Source organism: Metopolophium dirhodum, chromosome 5 (genome assembly GCF_019925205.1).
Source record: "Metopolophium dirhodum isolate CAU chromosome 5, ASM1992520v1, whole genome shotgun sequence".
NCBI classification, from domain to species: Eukaryota; Metazoa; Arthropoda; class Insecta; order Hemiptera; family Aphididae; genus Metopolophium; species Metopolophium dirhodum.
In genome coordinates this window covers 29256655-29272594 of record NC_083564.1, presented here as the reverse complement: position 1 = coordinate 29272594, position 15940 = coordinate 29256655, and the positions used below count along the sequence as shown (strand labels likewise).

Here is a 15940-nt window from a genome sequence, read left to right as displayed (position 1 = left end):
TTATTGTCCGGTTGTAAGTCTTAAATTTGCAAATGTGTCCAGCTAGTGCAAAAAGTTAGCTAACCATTTTGGTCTGTACATTGACAGTAAACAGTATAGATAGCGTATTAGCGTACCACTGATTATTCTGGAATAGCAAGTAAAGAGTCGCAGAATAGTAAAAGCTTCAATAAATTATAAGTTATAACTTTTAACTAAAAACAGTAAAACACAAAATAGAAACTGCTGAACGCCTGAACACAAATTTGGTATATTATGTAATAATATGCATGTGTGTTTGTAAAACGCGCGGAGAGGGGAGACAACATATTATGTGAGTGTCGAATAATAATAATAACAATAATAAAAATTATAATAATTAATAGGCATAATTATTTACAATAGTCACAGTCCACAGAGCAGGATATTATTTATTATTTGTATAGTATATGTACTGCCGAAGCTATAATATAGTACCATATTGACCATATTGTTTGAATAATTTTAACATACGAATGAAAAATTTAAATAATTATATGATATTACATTTGTAAAAAAAGTTTTGTTGATTATTTTTCCGTGAACTAGAGTATGTTATATTGATTATTGATCAATCGATGAATTCAAAAATATTTAAAAATTTTAAGTAGAACGTTGAATTTATACCTATTGGTTTTAAAATGATTTATGATTTTAGGTTCTGAGCGGAGCGATGAATGTATTAGTTTTACAATGACGTTTTATTTTTGTCTGTCATCGCCTTTTAGTAAAATGTTGATTTCGTTCAAGATTTTCTTCAACAGCATCTTTTCTGATAGGAAAGTGAATCTAGTTGGTACTTTAGGGGTCCAAAACTCAAAAGTAAAAAATTCCCAGTACCTAGTTTCCAAAACCACCGAGAAAAACAAAAAAAAATTAAGGAAAAATGGAAATGAAAATGGAAATGGTTTTTGACAACATCGATTTTGATTTTTGGTGTAATTTTAAACAAATGATCGTAGATACATGACATTTTCACTGAATGTTTATATTAGCATTTTACTTACACCACAAAATTTTCAAAATATTTTACCAAATAAGTAAAAATCACAAAAATGTGCAAATTATTTAGAAATTCATAAAATTTTTTCTTTTTAAATCTAAGATTTAAAAACATTTTACAAGATTCCTCATAAGTTTGTCTATATTTATCAACAAAAAAAATTGTACCGGAAAGTCAAATTACATTTTATGTGCGTTTCAAATTTTTACAACATTGGATATTCACTCGATTTCTCATGCAGCGATTTTTTTATTTTGCTGTAATTCTAAAACAAATAACTTGAAATACTTGAAATTTACACCATATAATTATTTTAACAATTCATATACTATATAAAATATTTTGACACATTTTGAGCTGTTTACATTTTCAATTTTTTTTCTTTAAATGTTAATAACATTTTATATTTTGGGTCAAAAAACATGAAATTTTAATACAAAGCTCCTGATATATTGTTACTATAGCAGTTGAAAAATATTAAAAATACATAAGCACAATTTTTTTTTATAAGCATTTAAAGTTTGAATTTTGTCAAAATTTAAAAATTATTTTGTAGTTAAAAATTTTTAAAATGTTCAACTTTTTTAGCTAAGGATTAAAAATTTAAAACAAGAATCCACTTAAATTGGTAACCAAATTTCTTTATTCACAATTATATCATCAAATATGTATAACTTAGTAATATCATAGGCTGACTTCTGGTCTTCGCTCAGAATCGTTTTTCGTATGTTAACTTTAATTTTATAATTTGTTTTATTATTGTACAAATTGTACGGACACAATCCGTAGTAATTTAATAAATAAACAATATTCGCTTATATAGTTATGTAGACATAATATTATTATGCATATACTGTCCCGTATCCATAAGACCTAATCTAGGTTTTAAATTAAGTTGTTGTTATTCTAACTTGGTAAAAACAACTTTAATTACATACAGACTAATTAATATAGTTTATTTGATAATATTATGTTCAAAAGACAAATGTATAGACTTTGTTTCTTCCTGGTATAGGTACGAGGTTCCTATACCTACCTATATATAATTTTTTATTTAATGTAAAGAACGATAATTACGTTTAGCCGTTTAGGTAATTGGTCAAAGTTCATAAAATATAGATTGGTTTATTTGTCTAAGAAAATTAACATTCATTTTTAGATTTTGAATGAAGCGATATATGAATATTGCAGGTTCTATTATAGAATTTGCCGTGCTTAGCGAAAAAGCAATATCTCCATCTAAGCAAAATGTTGGGAAATCGACTAAACAGGTTTAGACTCATTACTGATCCGTGCACCAAGTATAATTAACATACAATCCTAAAATAAACGTGTATATACTAATTTTATATCATAGAATTGATTTTATGAGATTTTAAATATTTTCGTTAATTCCTTGACCATTAAAATGGACTTACTGCTTATTTGATAAGCACTATCAGAAGCAAATTTACAGTATATCCATTTCTATGAGGATACTGTATATTTTATTCTAACAAAATTTATTATAATAGGGAGATACTGTTTTTTTTTTAAACTATGTAATATTATAAGGAAAATTAATAGAAAAATCTATAAAGTAATTACTAACTTAGTAGTAAATAGTAATAACTAATAACATATTTATACAAATAAATAAGTTGCAAACACTTTTGAGCAAGTAAGTACTTTTTACTTTAAATTAACAATTTATAAAATAATTTTTAAAATAATTAAAAATAATTTAATCAGACTGACATTTTTATAATAATAACTATCATTATATTAATATTTTTAATTTTCGTTGTCACTGTATAAATCTGGTGCTTCCATACCACATGGAAAATCTAGCCAGAATTGTTTCCTTGTTTCTGGCATTAAAGGAACTAATGTTTTTATGATACTTTCCTTTTTGCTTGGATGAATACCAAGAACTTTAGTTTTTTGGTCTGGTTTTGAAATTCCATTTTTAATGATGTTGTTTTTTAAAAAATCAAGTTTTCCAAATGGATAATATTTACTGTAGTCGGTTTTGTAAAGTAAATAATTCAACCCTCTTTCTGCCTTTATATGAACAATGTCACTAAGCATTGGTCTTATATTTTATATTTATACTTTTACTAAATTCAAAAATCTACAAAGAGTCAACGATATTACAGTAACAAAATTATAATGATTCAGTGATGCATTTGAATTTTGTAACAACAACAACAATTTACTTATCTGTGATAACATAGCCTAAAAATAGAACATTTGTTAATAATTCAGTATTCCATCAAATTGATAATGAACATATTATTAGCTGTGTGACCATGATTGATATACCTTTAATATAAATCTGAAACCGTGGTTGTGACTACAGAATATAATTTATACACCAATATTATCAAATATACTATACGGAGATACTGTGTTTTTAGTTACTGTTTAAAATGTTTTGAAAATAAGCGAAATAACAGTAACTCCACGTCACTTACTGCTTATTTGCTACTTATTGGGATCTACTGTATTTTTGCTACTAGTTTCACAAAAATTATGGACTTACTGTTTATTTTCTTAATTTCAAATGCTCATTTTCAATGTTAAATATTGGATATACTGCTTTTTCACTGCGAAAAATGGTACAAAACCACATTGTTAACCCCCATGTAGCAATATCTCAATTTCGACTAAAATTGGAGATACTGCTTTTTCGCTTAGCACGGCTGAGTGAGTGAGTGAGTTAGCACTATTATACGATGGTATTTTGTTGAGTGTGTGCCTATCATTACGTTTTGGAGCAGAAAAAATGCTTAAACCTTTAACGTTGATGGGTGGTTTTTGACTTTAGGTAGAAAATTGGATTTATTTGGTACTTAAGTGATGAGAGGGGGTGTGGAGTTAAATTCAACTTTGTTTTGTTTGGAGATGTTATTAAAAACGGAATAACGGAAGACACTTGAAATATTCACCTGCAAATATAGGTATTTATCATGATGTGCTAAATACGATATTATTTTATAATATATAATATCAAAATATTTTGTCTCATTTTGGGTTATATGTATATAAATTGAAATTTTGAAACGTCACAAACAAGTTCAAAGATAAACGTTATCTTAAAACATAATTTTGGCTCTCTTATAAGATCACTTGAGTTTTAATGTTTTATACACACTTTACACTTAAGTATTATATGGTACTTACCTACCCTAAGAAGTAAGAACCACTAAATAATAAAAACATTTTGCATATAGCCACGATATTTACCAATAGCCCTCATCGCCTGCAGGTTTTGCTGTCTTTTATAAGCTTATACTTTATATCTAATATAGCGTATAAATCGTCTTTGAACTGCACTCTCGATAGATTCAATATAAGATATATTTGCGAATGGTTTCATAGAATTGAACAATATAATATAAATCCCATACATCGTACATATCGTATCCTACATATCCCAAGAATGTAACAAACTAAACAATTTTTATATATTAAAACGAATATAAAATGCCAGTAATCTCCATAGTAAGAGCATTTCCCTCAGTTTATACTTTGAATTTTAGATTCTGAGCGGAGCGATGACTATATATTGATTTTACAAAGATGTGTGTTTTTATTTTTTTATTTTTGTGTCTGTCATCACGGTTTGGGGCAGTAAAACTGCTTCGATTTTCTTTAACAGTATCTTGTTCGATGGGAAAGTGAATCAAGTTGGTGCACTATATTGTTACAATGACATTTGAAAAATATTAAAAATCCTTAGTAACAGTTTTTATTTATAAGCATTATTAAAGTTCAAATCTTGACAAAATACGGAAAAATCACGAAAATTAGCATATTATTTTGAGTTGAGAATTCATAAAAGTTCTTTTTAGATCTAAGATTTGAAAATGTAATGCAAGATTCTTCATAAGTTTGTCTACCTTTATCAAAAAAAAAAATGTCTACAAGCAAATCAAATTACATTTTTATGATCGTTTGAAATTTATATTTTTACAATATTGGATATTTACTCGAGTTTTCATGTAGCGGTTTTGTTATTTTATTGTTATTAAAAAATGAAGAACTGTAGATACATGCAAATTTTACGGAATGTTTATATTTTCATTTTCTATACACCATAAAATGTTGAAAATATTTTGACTCTTTTCGAGTTTTTTTTTTTCTATAAATATCAATACAATTTTATTTGTTGAGTTAAAAAGCGTGACAATTTAATGCAAGGCTCCTGATATAATGTTACAATAGCAGTTGAAAAATATTAAAAATACATAGGCGCAATTTTTTTTATAAGCATTTAAAGTTCAAATATTTGACAAAATTTAATAATTATTTTGTAGTTAAAAAATTATCAAATGTTCAATTTTTATACCTAAAGATTGAAAATTTAAAACAAGGTTCCACGTAAATAGGTCGTAAATATAAATTACTTAATACACAATAATATTATCAAATATACTTAGTAATATGACTATAATATCATAGGCTGACTGACTGACCGTTTTCGCTCAGAATTATTTTTCTTATACAATGGTATTATATCATTGAATTCAAATTTAACACCATCCATTACAGTGACCCACTTGTAACCTACTGTACAGTAGTACGATATCCACTTACCCACTTTATTTTTATTCTTGGTTGTTATATTCAATAAAGATTGTTTTAATTGTTTTTATTATATTATATTATCATATATATAATATATATTATATTGAATACTTAAATATGGACTGTACGTAGAAATCGAAGGGGGGCTAAGAGATGATGTAATTCTGAATATTAATCCTGGATATTTTAATACGAAGTTAATACAATTTCACCAAAATCTTAGATATCCACATTTAATTTTAATAAGTGGCAATATTATAATAATTGATAAACTTCTATTCAATAGCAGCTTCTTTGTAATAATCACTGAACTAAGTACATATTTATTAATACAAAATTAAATTAAATATTTTAAGTTCAGTGTTAAATAATTATTGTATTGCGTATCGATATTGGATATGAAAATCGATTTCCGGCTGTTGAGATACGTCCGTGAAGTTGGCCCTTACACTTTTTCAAAAAAAGTTTTGCACAGTGCCAATATTTTTCAAGTAATTAGCAAGAATTTGCAAGTTCAATCCCAGAATTTGCAAGTCAAAAATAAAGGAATTATAAGGGGTGGAACCGAGGAAGGGCTAACTTCACGTAGCCCTTACTTGTTCTCCAAAACTTATGAAACTAGTGTCAAAACATTTGCTATAATTAGCAAGAATTTGCAAGTACACTCCCAGAATTTGCAAGTCAAAAATCTCACCCCTACGATTTTTCAAAGAATTTTTCCCAGCCCTTACATGTTCTCCAAAACTTATGAAACTAGTTTCAAAACACTCGTTATAATTAGCAAGAATTTGCAAGTCCACATCCGAAATTTGCAATTCAATATACCCACCCCTACGATTTTTCAAAGTTTTCCACCCCAGCCCTGACTTGATGTCAGAAACTTTCAAAACTGGTGTCAAAACACTCGTTATAATTAGCAAGAATTTGCAAGTCCACTCCCGAAATTTGCAAGTCAAAAATCTGACCCCTACTATTTTTCAAAGATTTCCACCCCAGCCCTGACTTGTTGTCAGAAACATTCAAAACTGGTGTCAAAACATTTGCTATAATTAGCAAGAATTTGCAAGTCCACTCCCGAAATTTGCAAGTCAAAATTCCGACCACTACGATTTTTTAAAGTTTTCCACCCCAGCCCTGACTTGTTGTCAGACACTTTCAAAACTAGTCCACCACAAATAATTACTTAGAATCATTAGGTTTGTAACAAATTAACATTGGTATTAACATAGTTATGAGTTTCAGTTTGATAGCTATTTAATTAATATGTACAGTAATTTATTTTGATAATAAGAAAAAAAAATTAAATGCTTCTAAAGATATCAATGTACCTATTCATTTTTAATATGTCAAATGTAATATTATAAATTATAATGTTTATTTAACACTTGTTTTTCTAGAGATTTAAGAGATAAGTAATACATGAAAATATGAATTATTGAAACCATACCAGTTTGTTTAGCTCCAAAGTGATTTTTGTGAATTTTGTTTTTTAAAATGTGTGTTTTTATAAGCATAATATTGGCACTTTTAAAAAAAGTCGGTTAAATTTTCTTTGGAAGTTATGGTTAAAAAATCTTCAAAATCTTATTATTAAGTTTAAAATTCTGTTTTTTTAGGGTTCCGTAGCAAAAAATGAACTTTTATAGATTCGTCATGCCTGTCTGTCTGTCCGTCATGGTGTCACTGCCACTTTTCTTCGAAACTATCAGAGCTATACTGTTAAAAGTTAAAACTTGGTAAGTAGATGTATTCTATGAACCGCATTAAGATTTTCACACAAAAAAAGAAAAAAAATACATTTTAGGGGTTGCCCATACTGAAACTCAACAATTTTTTTTCATCCAACCCATACGTGGGGGTATCTATGGATAGGTCTTAAAAAATGATATTGAGGTTTATTATATCATTTTTTTTAAACTGAATAGTTTGCGCGAGAGTCACTTCCAAAGTCGTAAAATTTGTGTCCCCCCCCCCCCACACTAAAACTTCTAAAATAAGAGAATGATAATACTAAAAAAAATATATGATTTTTGACTTGCAAATTTTTGCTAATTATAACGAGTGTTTTGACATCAGTTTTGAAAGTTTCTGACAACAAGTCAGGGCTGGGGTGGAAAACTTTGAAAAATCGTAGGGGTGGGTATATTGAATTGCAAATTTCGGGAGTGGACTTGCAAATTCTTGCTAATTATAACGAGTGTTTTGACACCTGCAGTTTTGAAAGTTTCTGACAACAAGTCAGGGCTGCGTGAAGTTAGCCCTTCCTCGGTTCCACCGCTTATAACTCCTTTATTTTTGACTTTCAAATTCTGGGATTGGACTTGCAAATTCTTGCTAATTACTTGCAAAATATTGGCACTGTGCAAAACTTTTTTTGAAAAAGTGTAAGGGCCAACTTCACGGCGGTTGTTGAGATTGTATTATTCTTTATCATATCACAGAACATAATATTATAATTGCGTTTATCAGTTATCTCCGTAAAACAAGGGAATCGCAAAAGAAGTCTCATCACAATCCGCGACTGTTGGCCAGACTGTGGTGCGTCAAACATGTGCATTGATTACATTTTTTTTTTATCAATTTGTTTGGTTTGGTTGTTTTGGTGTTAAACAATAATAATTGTAGAATTCAAAATAAAAAAAATGTTTTACACTTTAAATCTGTGACATTAGTGTCGATGTGAAACCCTTTCGGCCTATTTGATGTTTTAGTAAAAAGTTGCCGTGAAGTTGACTCGCGTGCAACACGGTAAATGCCGGTCATCCCAATACTTGACTGTGTCCAATGCTACTGTTTGCGGCATATTTGACGTTAACCTAGCAGATGGATGAAGGATCTATCCAATAATTGTCGGTGATATTGCAATATAAGTTCATCTACTACGCTTCGAATAATTCGTAATTATGAAGACCGCTCTGATGGTGGCGGAAAAACCTTCCCTGGCTTCTTCACTCGCCAACATACTGAGCAATGGACGCAGTAATTCGAGAAAAAGTAACTTGATTATTACAAATTAAATATTCATAGAATCGAGTTGACAGACGATATTTTGCAGTTGTGTCTATATAATTACGTAGTATCTAATTATTCGTGGAATAATTTAAAACATTTATATTCATGTTTTTGTTTTGAAATATTTACTTAATGTGTTGCGTAATTTTCTAATTTGTAAAAAAAATTTGTACAGGTACCTTGTAATTTTTTAAATGTACCAAATAATTTGTTTTAATACATTTTTTATTTGATTCGATTCAAACATAAATTTGCAATACATATTAGGTATGCTTTAACATTTGGAAGATTGACTATAGTCAGATAAAAGTAAATATATTACAGTATGTCAATCAAAAACATTTGGAGTTTATTCTCGAAAAAAAAATTTTCTAGGCAAAATTTGCTTATTGTAATTATATAGGTACCTAGTGTTGTATTGTAATTTGTTCATATACAATAAAATGTATCAATCTTGATTGTGATGGGTTAACATTGTATATTTGTATATATTCATTCTTACTGAAACATTTATGAACATACCTAATAATAACAATTAAAATAGGTAATTAGGTAATATTATTATTTAACAAATACTTTTCATTGCATTGTACTTACATTTTATTTCATTAAAATTATGTTCCAAATTGATACCTATAATTCTATATAAAATATATTATGTTTATCTGTCTATAGTATAGATTGAATCTAGATTGTATATTTTTTAAAATAATTTTTAACTTTTTAAAATGTAGAATTTCTTAATTTAATTTTTTTTTAATTTATAAAATGTTATATCCATAATAGGTATGAACTCTGCATGTCCTGTACATGAATGGTCTGGAACACTTTTTGGGGAACCAGTGATCTTTAAAATGACTTCCGTCTGTGGACATGTTATGACTTTAGACTTCAATAGTAAATTCAACAATTGGGATAAAGTTGATCCAGTAATAAGAAATTAGATTATATATTATCATTATAAGAGTATAATATAATATTGTTCAATTTTCAAATAGGAGGAGCTTTTCTCTTGCCCAACTGAAAAGAAAGAAGCATCTCCTAAGTTGCGTATTCCAGCTATGTTAGCATCCGAAGCACGTGGTGTAGACTTTTTAATATTGTGGCTGGATTGTGATAAAGAAGGTGAAAATATTTGCTTTGAAGTTATTGATGCTGTTAAAAGTTCTATGAAACGTTCTGGTGAAGTGAATGTAAGTAAAATTTTAGTTAATTTATTTAATTTAATTATTAAAACAAAAATTATTCGGTGAGTGTAGAGTGTATCCGTTGTTTTCTTGTTTTCTTATGTTAGCATTATGAATAAAAAAAAAACTGGCCTACATTGTATGTATCTTAACAAATTATGTTTATATAACATTCAATTATTTGCAGAGGATTTGGAGGGCAAAATTTTCAGCAATTACGGCAAAAGATATTAAAGGAGCTATGGAAAGATTAGATTTTCCAAATCGTAATGAGGCTATGAGTGTTGATGCCAGACAAGAACTTGATCTTCGTATTGGCTGTTCATTCACTCGTTTTCAAACTAAATATTTTCAAGTATTTTCAAATGCATTCTTTATTTTTTTTTTTCATTTTATATATTTTTTCATTATTAAATTTAGGGAAAATATGGTGATTTGGATTCTTCATTAATATCTTATGGTCCATGTCAAACACCAACATTAGGCTTTTGTGTTCAACGACATGATGAAATTCGAAGATTCAAACCTGAACCTTATTGGGTCATACAAGTAAGAAAATACAAAAATTTAGTATCATAATACAGTTATACATGTAAATCCTTATATTTAGGTTACAATTCAATCAAAGGACGGGCAAGATGTAGTTCTTAATTGGGAAAAGGGTCGATGTTTTGAACGTGATGCTTCAAACAGCTTGCTTCAAGCATTGAAAAAACAACAGATAGCAACGTATGCACAAATTAATTGTTCTTCATAATAGTTATATATTAAATCCAATTATTTTTCAGTGTTGTCTCTATAACTCAACAAGAAAAATCAAAACAACGTCCTTTAGCTTTGAATTCAGTGGAGCTTATGCGAGCCGCAAGTACTGGACTGGGAATGGGTCCCCATCATGCAATGCAATTAGCTGAGCGCCTTTATACCCAAGGTTACATTAGCTATCCCAGAACAGAAACCTCTCATTATTCAGATAATTTTGAATTGCTGTAAGAATTATACTATATTAATAAACTTTCATATACAATTTTTAAATACTATTTAAACTTTATATTATTCGATGTTACTTATTTTAGACCTGCTATGAGAACTCTCCAAAAAAGCAATGAATGGGGTCAAGAAATACGTCAAGTACTTAATAATGGGTTAACCAGGCCTAGAAATGGCAAAGACTGTGGTGATCATCCTCCTATTACACCTACTATGTTAGCATCTCGTAATGATTTAGATGGAGACTCCTGGAAACTTTATGATTTCATTGTTCGACATTTTATTGCTACAATATCAAAAGATTGTAGATATTACTCTAAAACAGTCACTTTTAAAATTGGATCAGAAATGTTCACATATAACTGGCGTACCTTAATTGATGCTGGATTTACTGCCATAACACCATGGAAAGCATTACCTAAAAATGAATTGGCAGTTAATTTTGAACGTGATGAAAAACTTAATATTAAAGATGTAAAATGATTATTATTGATATATAAATTATTTAAAGATTATAATTTAAAAAAAAAAAACTATTTAATATTATATTATTTCTATATTAGGCTAGGCTTACAGATCACATGACAAGTCCTCCAGGTTATCTTACAGAGTCTGAATTAATATCAATGATGGAAAAACATGGGATTGGAACCGATGCATCGATTCCTGTTCATATTAACAATATATCACAGCGTAATTATGTAACTGTTGCTACTGGGCGAAGACTTGTACCTACCAATCTGGGTATAGTTTTAGTGCATGGATATCAAAAGGTTTGCATTAAAATTATAAACGTATTAATGTTTTGTTTAAACATGTTTATTTTTTGTAATTGTTTAAGTATTTTATAATATAAATATAATAATATTTAAAGTATAAATCTGAAAAAAAAATCATCTATAATTAATTTTTAATTTAATTTGTATACATTGTCAGTAATATTTATATTTTCATTTCTTTTTAATATTTATATTTGTTGTATTATTTTTGAAGATTGATAAACAATTGGTAGAACCAACCATGCGTTCTACTATTGAAGACCAATTGAATCTTATAGCCAAAGGTGAAGCAAATTATGATCGTGTTCTCAGACAGACTATTGAGGCTTTTCGACAAAAGTATTTATACTTTGTGAAATCTATTGAAGCTATGGATTCTCTGTTTGAAGTTTCATTCACTACTTTAGCTGCTAGCGGAAAAGCACTTTCTAGGTAAACCTTTTTACTTTTGCAATACATTATAATTGAAATAGAATTTAATAATCATAATAACTAACCTATACTTTATTTTTATAGATGTGGAAAATGTCGACGTTACATGAAACTTATCATTGCTAAACCATCCCGACTGCATTGTTCACATTGTGATGAAACCTATAATTTGCCCCAAAATGGAAATATAAGAATTTATAAAGTAAATTTGTTGTATAATAAAGTTTTTTTTAGAATAAGAAATAGTAATAATAAAATGTATTATTTCTAGGAACTGAAATGTCCATTAGATGACTTTGAGTTGGTAACTTGGTCTACTGGAAATAAAGGTCGCAGTTACCCATTATGTCCATATTGTTATAACCAGCCAGCATTCAGGGATATGAAAAAGCATAGCGGTTGTAATCTGTGTCTTCATCCAACTTGTCCACAAGGATTTTATGTTAATGGTATCGCTAGTTGTTTGCAATGCGATAACGGAGTGTTAGTATTAGACCCATCGTCTGGACCTAAATGGAAAGTTGGCTGTAACAAGTGTGATGTTATATTCCACTTGTTTGAGGATGCACACAAAATAACTGTAGAAGAGAGTAAGGAATGCGATTGTGGAGCTCAGCTTTTAAAAATTGAGTATAAAGAGGTATTTAAAATCTTTATAAATTTTCTTTTTATTATTATTATTTTGATGTGTTATAATTTATAACTTATAATATATTTTAGTAAAATCCCATTTAAATATTAAATCAACATTTTAGGAACGCACTCGACTGCCTCGTGATCTTATTGAGATGACTGGTTGCTTATTCTGCTGTGAAGAGTTTGGATATTTAGTTGAGAAATTTAGAGCTCAAGCATCTAAGCCAGTGTTCAATAGTCGCCAGGGTCGAGGGAAAGCTAAACACAAGGGTAAAGGTAAACCAAAACCACCTAAAGACAAAATGGCCCAATTGGCATCTTATTTTGTATAAGAAGTAAAACAGGTAACTTGGCCCAAATGAATCAATTATAAAATAATTAAATTTACCTAAGATGTGTATTTGGTATTACTGTATCTATACTTTTTATATAATATCTTATTTATTATGTATAATGTTTCTTGAAATTTATAACTTAAGTCATAATGCTGAATCTCAAATATATTTCTGAATATTGCCATTAAATGTGCAATATTGATTATATGTTATAAAATAAAAACAATTTATTTAAGCAAAAAAATAAGTTATACATGCATAGTAATTTATAATTTACACTGTCATACAATCATATAAAAGTTATTTAAATTTAATAAATTTCTATTTAAATACAATTATACCATTTTTTTTTACTTTTTATAGTATTTCAATTTACTTAATAATTAATACTCAAATTAAAAATATTTTTTTAAATAAAGTTTTTTAAAGTTAACTATTTAGTATTTCCTCAGTATTTATATTTAAAAATAAACAGTCATTAATTTTATTGAATATGTGTTACATATATATATATTTATAATAATATATTATAATATTATATAATATTATATTACACAATTAAACAACTACGCCAAATTTTAATTTTATGTTTTTGCATGTTCTTATTTTTTTATTTTAATTTTATTTTTATTTTCTTGCCAATTCAGTTGTATAATTTTATTTAGTTACCTATAAAATTTAAGATTTTTTTTAATTTTGCTTAAGAAAATTCTGTGGTGTTTGTAATTATACTAAATAACAACTATTAAATAATAATATATATTATTAACTTAATAAATACCTAATGTTTTAATTTATTTGAATTCTTTATTTTTAAACCAAATTATAGTTTGATAACAGTTTAATCTAACTACAAATTAAATAGTTATTTTTAATAACAATATTATTTAAAGTAACCCAAAATCAACTGTTGAACTGAAATAATTTTAACACATGGTATACGACCACATTCTTCTTCTTTTTTTTTTATCTAAAATCTTAAAAATGTATGTACATTTTTCAATGTAAACTAGTGTTAGCTAAGATAATTAATTTAGTCTACTGAATTTTAATGCGTGAACAAAATATTTAAATATTTGTGTAAACATTTTTGAAACTGGTACAATTATTTTATTTGTTTATGACATTTTTATTGTATGATCTGACAGAAATTATTTTGATAATAATCAAACCAAACTTTATTATTTTAAAATTATATTTATTGTTGATAAAACAACAAAGCAAATATAATATGCTATGCCATATGTTTTTAACCTTTGATTGATTCAATGTTAAAAACCTTTGTTCTACTCATTTTTAAATAATTGTATTCAACTAAGTTGTAAATTGACTGTGTATAAAAGTTTCAATAATATTTGTAACATCTTGAAACTGTGTTAGCATTATAGTAATTTATAATAAATTATAATTAATAAAAACCTAAATGTGTTTTTTTTCCTCATACATATTATATTATTATATTCTAGTTTTTCTTTGGGTTGCTTTTATCTAAAACAAATTAATGGAAAAAGCTCATTTTGTATAGGTACAATATAAAAAAAAAAATCTGTTCCTTAGATTAGTAGTGGCGTAGCCATAGGGGGTTTTGGGTGTTTAACCCTCCCCCTATCGCTTTTTTTCCACTAATAAATGTATTATTTATATTTGAAAACTGTAAAAACCGCCTTCCCTTCCATAATCCTAGATACGCCACTGTCAAACCTACTAGGTACTAAAAAAATATAAGGTATTTAAGTATTATTGAATGAAATCGGAGATTGCAATCTATGAAAATTTTTAATCCCTAAATATTAACAAAGTAACCACAAATAAGTAAAAAATGAATGCAAATACTGGAATTAGTATAAAAAAATTAATTAACTTGAGTATATAAGTAATACAATAAAAATGAATAATGGTGAAAGGAAGAAGCGCCTGCAAGCAAATACACTTATAAAGTAAAGTAAAAATGTAATGTAATGGAAGCTAGAGATTGTAATCTGTTTTGATATTTAAACCAACTTAGTTAAAAACTATTATTTTAGATGTCACTTACAGTGTCACAACTAGGTTTTGTGGGGCCCAGATGCGAAACATTTTATGGAACCCCTCGCCCCTATAGTCTATACTTGTACTCCAATATAATGAAAAAAAGTTAGTTTGCGGCACTAACCTTTATTAGACCTCTAATGCAAGACAATATTTATGGCCCCCAAATTTTAAAATTTTTTCAAGCAGTATAGTAGTAATGTTGGTTTTATTAATAAGACGTGATACCCGCATGTGTTGTCTCCGTCATACGCTCAGAAAAACACGTGTAGCTCTGTTAATTTAAAAGTTAGAGCGAATTGACCTCTTATAAAATCTAAAGGTAAGATTATTATCTAGGCAACCTCATGGGCATTTTCATATATTTTAATTTTAAAGTGAGTTATGAGTATTTTAAGATCTACAAACAATTTACAATTTTAAAATACTCATAACTTACGATAATCTTACCTTTAGATGTTATAAGAAGTCAATTTGCTCTAATTTATAAACTAACGAAGCTACATGCTGAGCGAAAAATTTGCCATGTTACCCACTTGTAAGATGGAGACAACACATGCGGTTATCAGCCTTCAGTTCATCATATTTCTAAACACATCTCCAACAATACAATATCAGTTATCAGTAGTCAAGTTAATTAAAAATCAATTAATTTATAAACAAAATGTAATATGTATGTTAATTTCACTCGATTTTAACACAATAAATTACATTAAAATTTAAACAACAAAATATAAAGGTATATTTTCAATTTTTTTTTCGAATAATAACTTATTTTATTTTTTCTTTTGTTAATGGGCCCCCCATTTAAACATAAAATCTGGCCAGGGAATGCAATGCATACCTTGCTTACCCTATTGTTGCGGCACTGGTCATTTAGTGCTCACTGACTAAGTATAAATACATACAAAAAAATACTGAGGGGCCTGGGAGACCTATATAAATGCA

At 27.7% G+C, this 15940-nt stretch overlaps 1 protein-coding gene across 1 annotated transcript; it reads left to right on the top strand.

Moving 5' to 3' along the window:
- The first annotated feature begins 8178 nt into the window (after nt 1–8178).
- On the top strand, nt 8179–14202 carry LOC132945387 (DNA topoisomerase 3-beta-1). The gene is made up of 13 exons (XM_061015115.1): nt 8179–8587; nt 9392–9534; nt 9604–9798; nt 9980–10147; nt 10213–10341; nt 10403–10521; nt 10581–10781; nt 10869–11256; nt 11346–11555; nt 11776–11993; nt 12078–12195; nt 12265–12633; nt 12749–14202. Exons 1-13 carry the CDS (start codon nt 8497–8499, stop codon nt 12959–12961), a joined length of 2562 nt encoding a protein of 853 aa, XP_060871098.1. The 5' UTR covers nt 8179–8496; the 3' UTR covers nt 12962–14202.
- Nucleotides 14203–15940: the final 1738 nt, after the last annotated feature.